General features: G+C 36.5%; 1 protein-coding gene across 1 annotated transcript in view; it reads right to left on the reverse strand.

The window, feature by feature from the left end:
* Nucleotides 1–11568, reverse strand: part of LOC123556076 (conserved oligomeric Golgi complex subunit 3-like) — a 42643-nt gene extending 31075 nt beyond the window's left edge. Inside the window, 5 exon segments of the mRNA XM_053548952.1 lie at nucleotides 106–180; nucleotides 2248–2413; nucleotides 2842–2903; nucleotides 3590–3730; nucleotides 11395–11568. Coding sequence (XP_053404927.1) covers nucleotides 106–180; nucleotides 2248–2413; nucleotides 2842–2903; nucleotides 3590–3730; nucleotides 11395–11556 — 606 coding nt within the window. The 5' untranslated portion in view covers nucleotides 11557–11568.
* Nucleotides 11569–11653: the final 85 nt, after the last annotated feature.

Genomic DNA, 11653 nt, shown 5'->3' on the forward strand with positions numbered 1-11653 from the left:
CATGTAAATGTCAAAATAATAATAATACAACACTTATTTAAGGTGCTGATGAAAAATGATTACACAATAGACAGTACAAATTTCTATAAAAGGGGAAAACCTTACACTTGAAATACTGTCGAGCTCATTGAAGTAGGACAGTTTGTTACTGATACTCTCTGCTGTGTTCATAAGGCGTGTCTGTAATAACGAAAAATAAAACAACTGTTAACATTTTTCAAGCTTTCATGATAATTTCATCTGCAAACATAAAATGACTTTTACATTATTGTAATATTTGAAGTTGCTACGACTTCTACTTTGAACAGACAAAAATGGGGCCAGAACTTAATCCAAACACAATTTTGTTCTAAAACTGTCTTAGTTTAGATAATACATATTGAGAAGTGAACACAATCTAGCACTGTAACAATGTTAGAGCAAAGGCAAGAACTGTAAACATATCAAACATTAAAAATGAGGCAAACGTTTTCGCAAACCTATATGAAGACGTAAACTGCAAAATTAACAAAATAAAACATGTAGGTACTGCTTAGTTCTGTCTTATTTCATGGGATTTTCATCAGGAAATTTGAAACAAGAGGGCCATGATGGCCCTATATCACTCACCTGAGTAGAGTTGCTTGCTTGAACAAATTTCTTAGCTAAAGCTTTAAGATCTAGGCCTTCTGGTTTATTTTTAGCAAATTTATGAAGATTTCCCTATGCACAATCAAGTAACCCTGGGGCTGGGTCAATTTGACCCTGGGGGGTCAAGATTTGAACAAATTTTGTAGAGGTCCACTAGGCAATGCTACATGTCAAATATCTAAGCTCTAGGCCCTCTGGATTTTTTTAAGAAAATTTTGAAGATTTTTCTATGTACAATCAAGTAACCCCATGGGGCGGAGCCAATTTGACCCCGGGGGTCATGATTTGAACAAATTTTGTAGAAGTCCACTAGGCAATGCTACAGGTCAAATATCTAAGCTCCAGGGCTTATGTTTTTTGAGAAGAAGATTTTTTAAGATTTTCCTATGTACAATCAAGTAACCCCTGGGGCGGGGTCAATTTTGACCCCGGGGTCATGATTTGAACAAAATTGGTAGAGGTCCACTAGGCAATGCTTCACACCATATATCTAAGCTCTAGGGCTTCTGGTTTTTGAGAAAAAGATTTTTTAAGATTTTCCTATGTAAAAAATCAAGTGACCCCTGGGGCGGGGTCAATTTTGACCTTGGGGGTCATGATTTAAACAAATTTTGTAGAGGTCCACTAGGCAATGCTACATGTCAAATATCTAAGCTCTAGGACTTCTAGTTTATTTTTAGAAATTTTTTGAAGATTTTCATATGTAAAATCAAGTGACCCCTGGGGCAGGGTCAATTTTGACCCGGAGGTCATGATTTGAACAACTTTAGTAGAGGTCCACTAGGCAATGCTACAGGTCAAATATCTAAGCTCTAGGGCTTCTGCTTTTTGAGAAGAAGATTTTTGAAGATTTTCATATATGTAAAATCAAGTGACCCATGGGGCGGACCCCGGGGTCATGATTTGAACAAACTTTGTAGAGGTCCACTAGGCAATGCTTCACACCAAATACCGGTATGTTAGCTCTAGGGCTTCTGGTTCTTGAGAAGAAGATTTTTAAAGTTTTTCCTTTCGGTTGCCATGGCAACCAGAGTTCTCCATGGAATTCAATTCTTTGAATAATTTTGAAAGGGGGCCACCCAAGCATCATTCCTGTGAAGTTTGGTGTAATTCTGCCCAGTGGTTTTCAAGAAGAAGATTTTTTTACAAATTGTTGACGCACTACGGACATCAAGCGGTCACAATAGCTCACCTTGTCACTTCATGACAGGTGAGCTAAAAAAGGCCTCCTGTAAAATACAACTGCCAAATAACAAAACCATAGAAACCAAAACTTTGTTTTACATTTCTGGAAGTTTCTATCAGCTTCTGTTATACAAGGATGGAAAACCCTGTCTATTGTGCAAAACGTGTATTTTCTTACACAATTTCAGTTGAGCTAATAACAACCAATAAAACATCCATTACAAAGCTTCACAAAGAAAAGCTTATATGGAGGAGTGGCCTAGTGGTTAAGGTGTCAGCCGCTCAATCCAAGGTTGTGGGTTCGCGCCCCACTACGGACACAATCATGCCTTCTCATATGACACCAGCACTGGTTTTTCCAGGAAGCGGACTTGAGAGTGGTTCATCACAATTGAGCTAAAATAAATTAGTATAAACTAAATTATTACAGACCTGTTCAGCCAGCAAGTGCTCACAGGCTTCATGTAAAGCGTTGGTTTTTGTTGATACATTGATATACTGTTGCTGCAGGTTCATGAGATACTCGAGACCAGACGACACCTCGTCCAGCACGCCATCACACTGGCTTCGAAACGATTCCAGTTCCTCTATATGACATCTTGAAAATGAGAAAAAAATTCTGACATTCTTTTTATTGTATGTCATTGAGTAAACTATACCAGGTATTTTCTGAATATGGTGAACAGCTAAAGTTACATTTTCTTTTATATTTCAAATGCAGTGAATGGAACCAGTCTACATGTATATCCTGCATCCAATTTCATGATAATATTTCAATCATTCCTAAGAAAAATTCTAAAGAATAGACTTGCTTTCAACTCCTATAAAAATTGCATTAAAAACAAAAATAAACATTTTTTTTGCAATATTCTTTACCATGAGTGTAGTGGCTGGTCAAGACCACTGATGAAGTAATCAATATTTTAACACACAGGCTATGAAAAAGGTTCATGTTCATGTTACGGTATACAAAACAAATGTTTTGAGGTATAAAGACCAATAAAAGTAGTCATTTGTTGACCTTACCTGTAAGGCAGATCTTCCTCTTTTTCTATTTCATTCTCCACTTCCGAAAACCACGAGAAAAACTGAAATATAATAACCAAGCATCCTTAACCTTTACCCAGCGAAATTTCTCACATGGACTGGTCAATCATTCAATTTGGGCAGTACCACTTATTAATCAAAGGGGTGTTCACTGAATATTTATTGACTGAATAGCAAATAGTGCAGACCAAGGTCAGCCTGTATGGAAGTGCAGGCTGATCTTGCTCTGCACTGGTCGCAAAGGCAAAACCACTTGCTGCCAGCAGGCTAATGCTATGACATGGAAATAAGCAAACTTTTATGCGTTATCAATCTTATAAACAACGATCCTTACGTATGGAGCTTTCTTTTCGGGCCAGAAAGAAAAATACTTGTGTTTATGGTTACTTGCCATGCAAAATAGGGCAGGTAGGGAGGAATTTTTTTCCATCTTATTTTAATTTAACGAATAAAGTGTCATAAATACATAAATATAACAATCAATCCAACTTCTTATTAATGAACTTTAACAAATGTAGCCAATCAATTTTACAGTCAGTCGGGTAACCCTAAACAACCATTTTTTTTTGGCTTTATTTCAATTTGACACACATGTAGCTTACATTTCAGTTAAATATAAAGCAACGAAAGAAATCTGAAATAAAAACCTTGTATATACTGCATATCATTTTAGCGTAGTAAAAACAAGTGCAAGTACAAATAAATCAGAGACAAAAAAAAACCTCACCTGCTGTGAATTTTCAATTTTCCCACCATTTTCTGATTCAGTACCTGCCAGGTATTTTTGTACAGGGTTTGTATCTGACGCTTTTTCTTCTGTGCTCAATACTGGCGGCAAAACTGATATTGGTTCATCATCTACTGGAAGCTTAAAATATAAAGACAAACGCAAATGTTGTCAAATAATCAGCATACTTCAAAATTGTCGAAGTTATATATTTGTTTTGACTAGCAATGCTGCTTATATGAAAATGTTGCACAGACTGTGTGAACAGAGCAGATCCTTAAAGACATGCTAAGGGGAGGAGGGGTGACCTGCTTTAACGTGATTTTTCTCCACATTTCAGAAGAAAAAACAACGTGTATACTCATTTTAGACCCGTAATTAGCGAGTGGGGATGAAAGAAATAGGGCCACTTGAATTTAGAGTCATTACAGATGAATGATGTATCTTCCCTCAGATTTTTTTATTCATGCATCCTGCATATTTTTAAATGTAAACTTGAGTGCAAATGAATTTCTACAAATGAATTACGAAGATTTTAGCATGAATGGAAATGCTGAAAGAAGAGTGAGTTGGGTTTTACGGGGAATCGACACAAAATGGTCATATATCGCCGAAAGATCTTAGTGCTCAAGCATTAGAGGGAAGGGAATGTCAGGTGGTAGACAAAATATTTGTTATGACTACAGTCAGTGGTTGCAGGGATTAACCTGTATGAGTTTTTTTAGAGTGGATGATAATGTTGTTATATAACCCTTAATTAGGAATGTATCCAGATCATTTGAAATTTTATATGTTAGAGAACGTTGGGAGTTTTTGCACAAGACCTGCACCATTTTGAACTGTAATTTGTATAGCATTATAGCGACACTGGAAGTACAGCAAAATCTGACAAAGCCTAATGTGCTCCTTAAATTTGAACAGCTTCTATCTCCTCTGCTTAGGTGTATGAAGACAGACTTCGGCGCTGTATTCTACATGTGGTCTGCCTAGTGTCTTGTTTACCTTGGACTTAAGGGGTTTGAGTTGATCTTTATTTTCCTTCAAAGGAAGGCCCACAAATGAGTAGCCTTTAAACAGACCAACAAAAAATGATAAAATTTGATTAATTCATTGTACTCTTCCTAAACAAACTGATAACCAGATGGCCAGAAAAACCCTAGACAGGCTGAACATCTGCAAGAACAAAGGCTAAGCAATTGGTTACTGGATGGCTACCCACTTCATATAAATATCAGGACCGTAAGATAAGCTAGTCCAAATAACAGGACATCTTGAGACAGCGTGGTAACATCTGACTGTTGCTGTCCCGTTACATCCAAACTTATTCTGCATACTTCTACTAGAAAATCCCAAATGAAATTCATTGGGAACATTTTCTAGTGGCACAGGTGCATGTAGTTCCGGCTACCATAACTTAACTGACGCTATTTTTATTTTCTGATGGTCGTGTCCATTAAGTTATGGCGAAACCCCATTGGTTAATTAACCAGTATCAAACCGCAACATCTCGCATAGTCTCTTGTGAGAAACTGATGACGGCATGCAACAGGTCAGAGCACATGGTAATTTTTGAAAATCAAGATCAATATTTTACCTATTTATGAATTTAATTTAATCATAAACATAACCATCTTCCATAAAATTCATAAAAAAACATACCTTAGAATGTTTAAGTTCTTAGTAAAGGTAAATAAATAATGATTCTATATCACCTATTGGTTTTCAAAATGAAGAGTACCCTGATCAGGTGACAACTGCAATGGCGGAAAAAATATTGCAGACGGGTACCAATTTGAAACTTGTATCGCTTGTATGTATAACTAATATATATATATACAAGAGCTCGTCAAACACGAAATGCCCCCCTTGATGCATTCAGTAATTGCACAAGGAACAGAAATTATATGCTCACTGTAAACAAAAGTTCTACCATTCTAGTTTAATCTGACCTTGACCTTTCACCTATTAACTTAACAAGAGATTACAGAGTGATCTTGGCGCCATCCACTGAGCCATTTTTGAATGTTCCAAATTTCAAGACTAGCTCAAGGTCAAAATCAATGTCAAATTTCATTTCGGTACAAAACAATGTGTATGTGGTCCAAATTTGAAAGCTGTGGCTTGAGAATGTGAAAAGCAGGCCACTAGATCAATTTCAAGGTCAAAATTCATTTGGGTAGAAAAGAACTATGCAGTGCTTCAAATCTGAAGGCTGTAGCTTGAGAAATTTTGAAAGTAGGTAAATAGGTAAAAATCAATGTCAAATTTCAATTCAGAACACAAAATATGCATGCGGGCCAAATTTGAAGCTTGTAGCTTGAGAATGTGAAAGTAGGTCACTATGTCAAACTCAAGATCAAAGTTCTTTTTGGTACACAAAACTATGCCTGTGGTTCAAATTTGAAGGCTGTAGCTCGAGAAATGTTTAAAGTTTGGTCACTAGGGCAAAATCAAGGTCAAATTTATTTCGGGAAAACAAAACTATGCAAGTGGTCCAAATTTGAAGCCTGTACCTGCAAAAGTGAAAGTAGGTCACTAGTCAATCTCAAGATCAAAGTTCATTTCAGTACACAAAACTATGCATGTGGTTCAAATTGAAGGCTGAAACTTGAGAAATGTGAAAGTAGGTCACTAGGTCAAAATCAAGGTCAAATTTACTTTGGAAACAAAAAAACTATGATGTGGGCCAAATTTAAAGCCTGTACCTTCAAAAATGTGAAAGTAGGTCACTAGGTCAATAAAAAAGGTCAAAGTTTTTTTGGTACACAAACCTATGCATGTGGTCCAAATTGAAGGCAGTAGCTACAGAAATGTGAAATAGGTACTAGGTCAAGATCAAGGTCAACTCATATCAAGGTTCATCTTGCCGCTCAAAACTATACATGTGGTCCAAATTTGAAGAGTAAGTTATGGACATGAAAGGTTTTAAGTTTTTCCCTATAAAAAGTCATTGAATCATATGACCCCTGGGGTCATATGGGCGGGGTCATATTTGACCCTAGATGATGCTACATTACAAAATATCAAAGCCATAGTCTTTGTGGTTTGGACAAGAAGATTTTCAAAGTTTTTCTCTATATAAGTCTATGTAAACCATGTGATCCCCAGGGGGGAGCCATATTTGACCCTAAGGGGAAAAATTTGAACAATCTTATTAGAGGACCACTAAAATGATGTCATATACCCAAAAAATCAAAGTACTAAGCCCTGTGGTTTTGGGGAAGAGGTTTTTCAAAGTTTTTTTCTACAAAGTCTATATAAACCATTGTGAAACCCCGGGGTGGGGCCATATTTGACCCCACGGAATATCTGAATAATCGTGGTAGAGGACCACTAGATTTTGCTACATACCAAATATCAAAGCCCTAGGCCTATGGTTTTGGACAAGAAGATCAGAAACCGTTTTAAAATGTTCCCGGCCAAAGTGACCTTGACCTTGACTTAATGACCTCAAAATCAATAGGGATCATCTGCTGGTCATGGCCGACCTAACTATCAATTTCCTGATACTAGCCCAAGCGTTCTAGAGTTATTGCCTGGAAACCATTTTACTGTTCCCGGTCACTGTACCTTGACCTTTGACATACTGACCTCAAAAACAATAGGGTCATCTGCTGGTCATGACCAACCTCCCTATCAACTTTCGTGACTTAGGCCTAAGCGTTCTTGAGTTATCATCCGGAAAAATGTTTTACTGTCCAGGGTCACTATGACCTTGACCTTTAATATACTGATCTCAAAATCAATAGGGGTCATCTGCTGGTCATTACCAACCTCTCTATCAACTTTCATGATCCTAGGCCCAAGTGTTCTTGAGTTATCATCCGGAAACCGTTTTACTATTCAGGGTCACTGTGACCTTGACCTTTGACATAGACCTCAAAATCAATAGGGGTCATCTGCTGGTGATGACCAACCTCCCTATCAACTTTCATGATCCTAGGCCCAAGCGTTCTTGAGTTATCATCCGGAAATGGATTGGTCTACATTCGGACCTACCGACAGACCTACCGACCGACATCTGCAAAACAATATACCCCTCCTTCCCTACCGACCGACATCTGCAAAACAATATACCCCTCTTTCTTCGAAGGGGGGCATAATAACTTATATAACTTGTGTTCAAATTATAAATGTTGCATGGATTATTTTATGCCAGATCAAAAGAAAAATGGATTAGAAATATTTTAAAGTAAAAGGTTAGTCTATTGCATTTCATTTGTTGAAATTATAGCGTGACAGACTTCTGGCACGATTCCTGGTTAGGTTTCAGTACGGGATTTGTTTCAGCTCAGAGATCCATAACAGCATATAAACATTTCTGAGCTGATTTTTTAGCTATGGTGCTTGTACAATGTATAAGTTTGTAATGATTACCCCTCTTATAATGAATTATGTTGAAACTCAAGCATAAAATTGCCTCACTGACATTTTTTGAATGTGTATTTTGTGTTTTGTTTCTGCAATTTCGTGTCATCCGCAGTCCGCTGTTTATTGAAATATACTCGTAGGATACCTGTAGGATGATTCAGGGCTCTGGTGGAAGGGTGTAAAACCCTTTTTAAGCCCCTCTTCTTATGGAATTGCTGCCGTACGGCTAAGTTTGTTTCTTCACAATTTATTCATTAAAATGGTGACAGATCTGATTATATTGTCATTATCGCTGTGAAAACAGTTTACAGCGCAGTGTTTTAGTGTCTTATTTTGTATGGAGTTTCTCCCTGCCAGCGCTTATCTAATCTTATTTTAGTCAAAATAATTTGACGTTCAGATTGTTTTATATTTTTGATGGGCAATCTAAAGTCAAAATTTTGAAGGACCAAAATAATGGAAGTTAAATCACAGTACACAGTCATGTAAAGTTATTGGTTTTATATGGCATGTAAACACACGGTAAACAATGATCATGTACAGTACATACAACGGTTAAATTCACCAGAAAATTCGTAATTTTGGATATAATTTGATAATTTTTACATACAGTGAAACATCGCTCGCTCGAGCATCGATATCTCGAGCGCCCGGGCTCGCTCGAGCAATTCATGTGGTCCCGGCCGATTTCCTTCTATTTTCTATGTGAAATTACCACAGCTGGGTCGAGCATCAATAACTTGTTCGCTCGAGCATGACACCTGGTCCCTGTGTATTAATTTACTCTTTGTTGCTTCTGGCAAACTTGAGCAGAGGTGTCAAAATTTTTCACACCTTTGGCGGTCAGAATGTAGCAATTAACTTAAAATTTTCGCACGCGGTGAGAATTGGGTGGTCTATTTCCCCGACTATCTTAAATGTTTGTTTGTCAGTATATTTGATCTGATAATAAGATTAATTATTGATGAAAGGTTGAAGAAAAGTTTTATTTATCCAATATTGATCAATTACTGTTTGTTTTAGATTAAAGCAAGTATGTTATTAATTATTTCTTTTTCTGCGGATCGAGATCTTAGTATTTTGATTAGCAGTTGTTTGCATGCAAATGAAGAAAATAATATAGCCTTTTCATAAAATTGAGACGATAATTATGAGATCTTAATTTGGAGAAGAAAATTGCGAATTCGAGTACAGTTTTTCAAATAAATATTAAAAAATAAAAAGTCTTATGTGCCATTTACAAATTACAAATTGAAACGTCTATCATAAATAACGTTTGTAATATGTTTTTTTGAAAATGTCACGAGTGTTTTATTATTACGCATCACCGTTTCCTCTGCAAATGGTCCCGATGACAATTGGTATTAAAACAAACTTCAATTTTCTTTGTATGTTGGTCAATGTTTGGGTCGCTCGAAACCATGGATAACTCGAGCATTTTGCTCATCCCCTTGAGACCTCGAGCGAGCGGTGTTTCACTGTAGATTAATCAGGAATATTTTAATTTATGGCCAATTCGTGAAATAATCCGCATTTAAACCTTTAGCATGTAAAGCGTCGGCAGCGATGAAAATTTCACCGGAAGTTGCTTCAACTATTTTGGTCATTCGAGAGTTTGATGCGAGTGGGGATATTGCCCATACGAAAAAAAAAATCTCAATATTTCCTAGGATCGCTACAAATTAGTTGGACTAATCTTATTTTGAAGTAATTTACAGTTTTAGCATCTACAACATACTGTGGTAATTCATTCTATATGGTTTGAAAAATACCACCCAGACCTGGTGAACAAAATACCCATTACTTCTCAATTGCAAGTGATTAATTACTGAATATGAAGTAAAGGGGTGACGTAAGTGTCCTAGACTAGGCTAGAGACTTAATTATAATATGAATTAGCATGGGGATTTATCTTTTATATATCCACTTACAAAGAAATATTCAACACTCAAAAGAAAGTTAAACTTCGCTCTAATAACAGTTTACATTTAGTGTCATTATACCTCTTACAGTGAATATCATACTTTGCAAAATTTACAGGAAGCCGTGACGATGATGTCATTCACCACGTTCTTGCACTGGCTTTAGGATTTGTTTTGTTTGTTTGCAATCCGTACAGAAACTTGACGGCCTTTACACTTCCTTACTTTTTTAAGTGTTTTTTATTTGCATGTACAGTTTTCATTACGAAAAAATGTTGGCGCGGTTAACGCATTTCTGTAACTGATTTGGGGTGCTCGGATGTTCATGCAGACAACCAGTCTGCGGTGTGTCTGCGGTGTGTACATAAACCGGAAGCAGAAAACAAAAAAAAAAATTGCCTCAGTATATGCAAACACCAAAGACGAATAACTATATATGGACGTTACCGTCTGGGGGATTTTCATAAATCCCCTATAAAGAAAACGACTGGTAACTTTTATCCAATTAACAAAGGAATATGGCAGTGGCTAGAGAACCGGAATCAGTTCCCTAGACTGCGAACTTATTCTTCCGGAACCGGTTCTCTAAGCAAAATACCGTGCATAGGCTAGGGAACCGGAATTTTATTTCTATGCATAATACTGCCGATATACACTTTGTTTCTTGGTAAGTGTCATGCATATTATAATCTTAATTAATTTTACAATGCCCTTGCATTTAACTGCGTTTACTGTCTCCAAAAGTGTACTCGCCACATATATACCGTGTCTGCCGTATTGGAATGATATAAACTAGTACGAATGAATGCGTGAAAACTACTTCGCAGTTTTTAAATGTTATTAAATTTTGCTTTAAACTTGTACTATATTTAAATCATTTAAATATAAAATAATATTGGTTTGTATTTGCATCATTACATGTTTATAGATGAACAAATTAATTTAATTACCCTTAAAACTTCATACAGATTCTTTGATCACTTTAAATACTGGTTTGTAACACCTCGGCATTTCACGTTCAAAGATATGTAATCAATACTGATTAACAGAAATTACTTAATTTGTTTTAATCATTTCTTTTATTGTCTTACACCTTTTAAGTTTAAATTTAAAGTTTATTTCGGCTCCAGTGTCGACGATTTCGCATTCATTCATACTAGTTTATTTTATCATTCCAATATGGCGGACAGTATGCGGCAAGTACACTTCTGGAGACACAGTAAACACAAATAAATAAAAGGGCATAGCTTGCTGAAATTGTAAAATTAATTAACTTAGTAAGATAAGAACATGCACATGATACTTACCAAAAGAAACAAAGCGAATTCCGCCAGTTCTATGCATAGAAATAAAATTCTGGTTCCCTAGCCTATGCACGGTACTTCGGCTAGAGAACCGGTTCCGGACAAATAAGCTCGCTGTCTAGGGAACCAATTTCGGTTCTCTAGCCACTGCCAAGGAATATACCCCACCCACAATTTTACACAAGAGAATGCAAATCAAATGCCTTACATTTGATGGCAGAGGCCTGTCATTTGAAAAACTTGTAAGCTCTATTAAAACATCTTTTTGCAAAGTCGACAGAGGTGCTTTTGGATCTGTCTGACTGTCCCATAATGACAGACGCTCGCGTAATTTCTTTTGATCAAAACTTGGAAGTGACGTGGTCGCCATATTTTCGATCTTACAAAAGGAAATTAAACGAAATTTTTCTGTAAGAAAATAATCTATTACAACTTACTGCATGCATATTTTCATATAATAATATCAT

Source organism: Mercenaria mercenaria, chromosome 7 (assembly GCF_021730395.1).
Source record: "Mercenaria mercenaria strain notata chromosome 7, MADL_Memer_1, whole genome shotgun sequence".
NCBI classification, from domain to species: domain Eukaryota; kingdom Metazoa; phylum Mollusca; class Bivalvia; order Venerida; family Veneridae; genus Mercenaria; species Mercenaria mercenaria.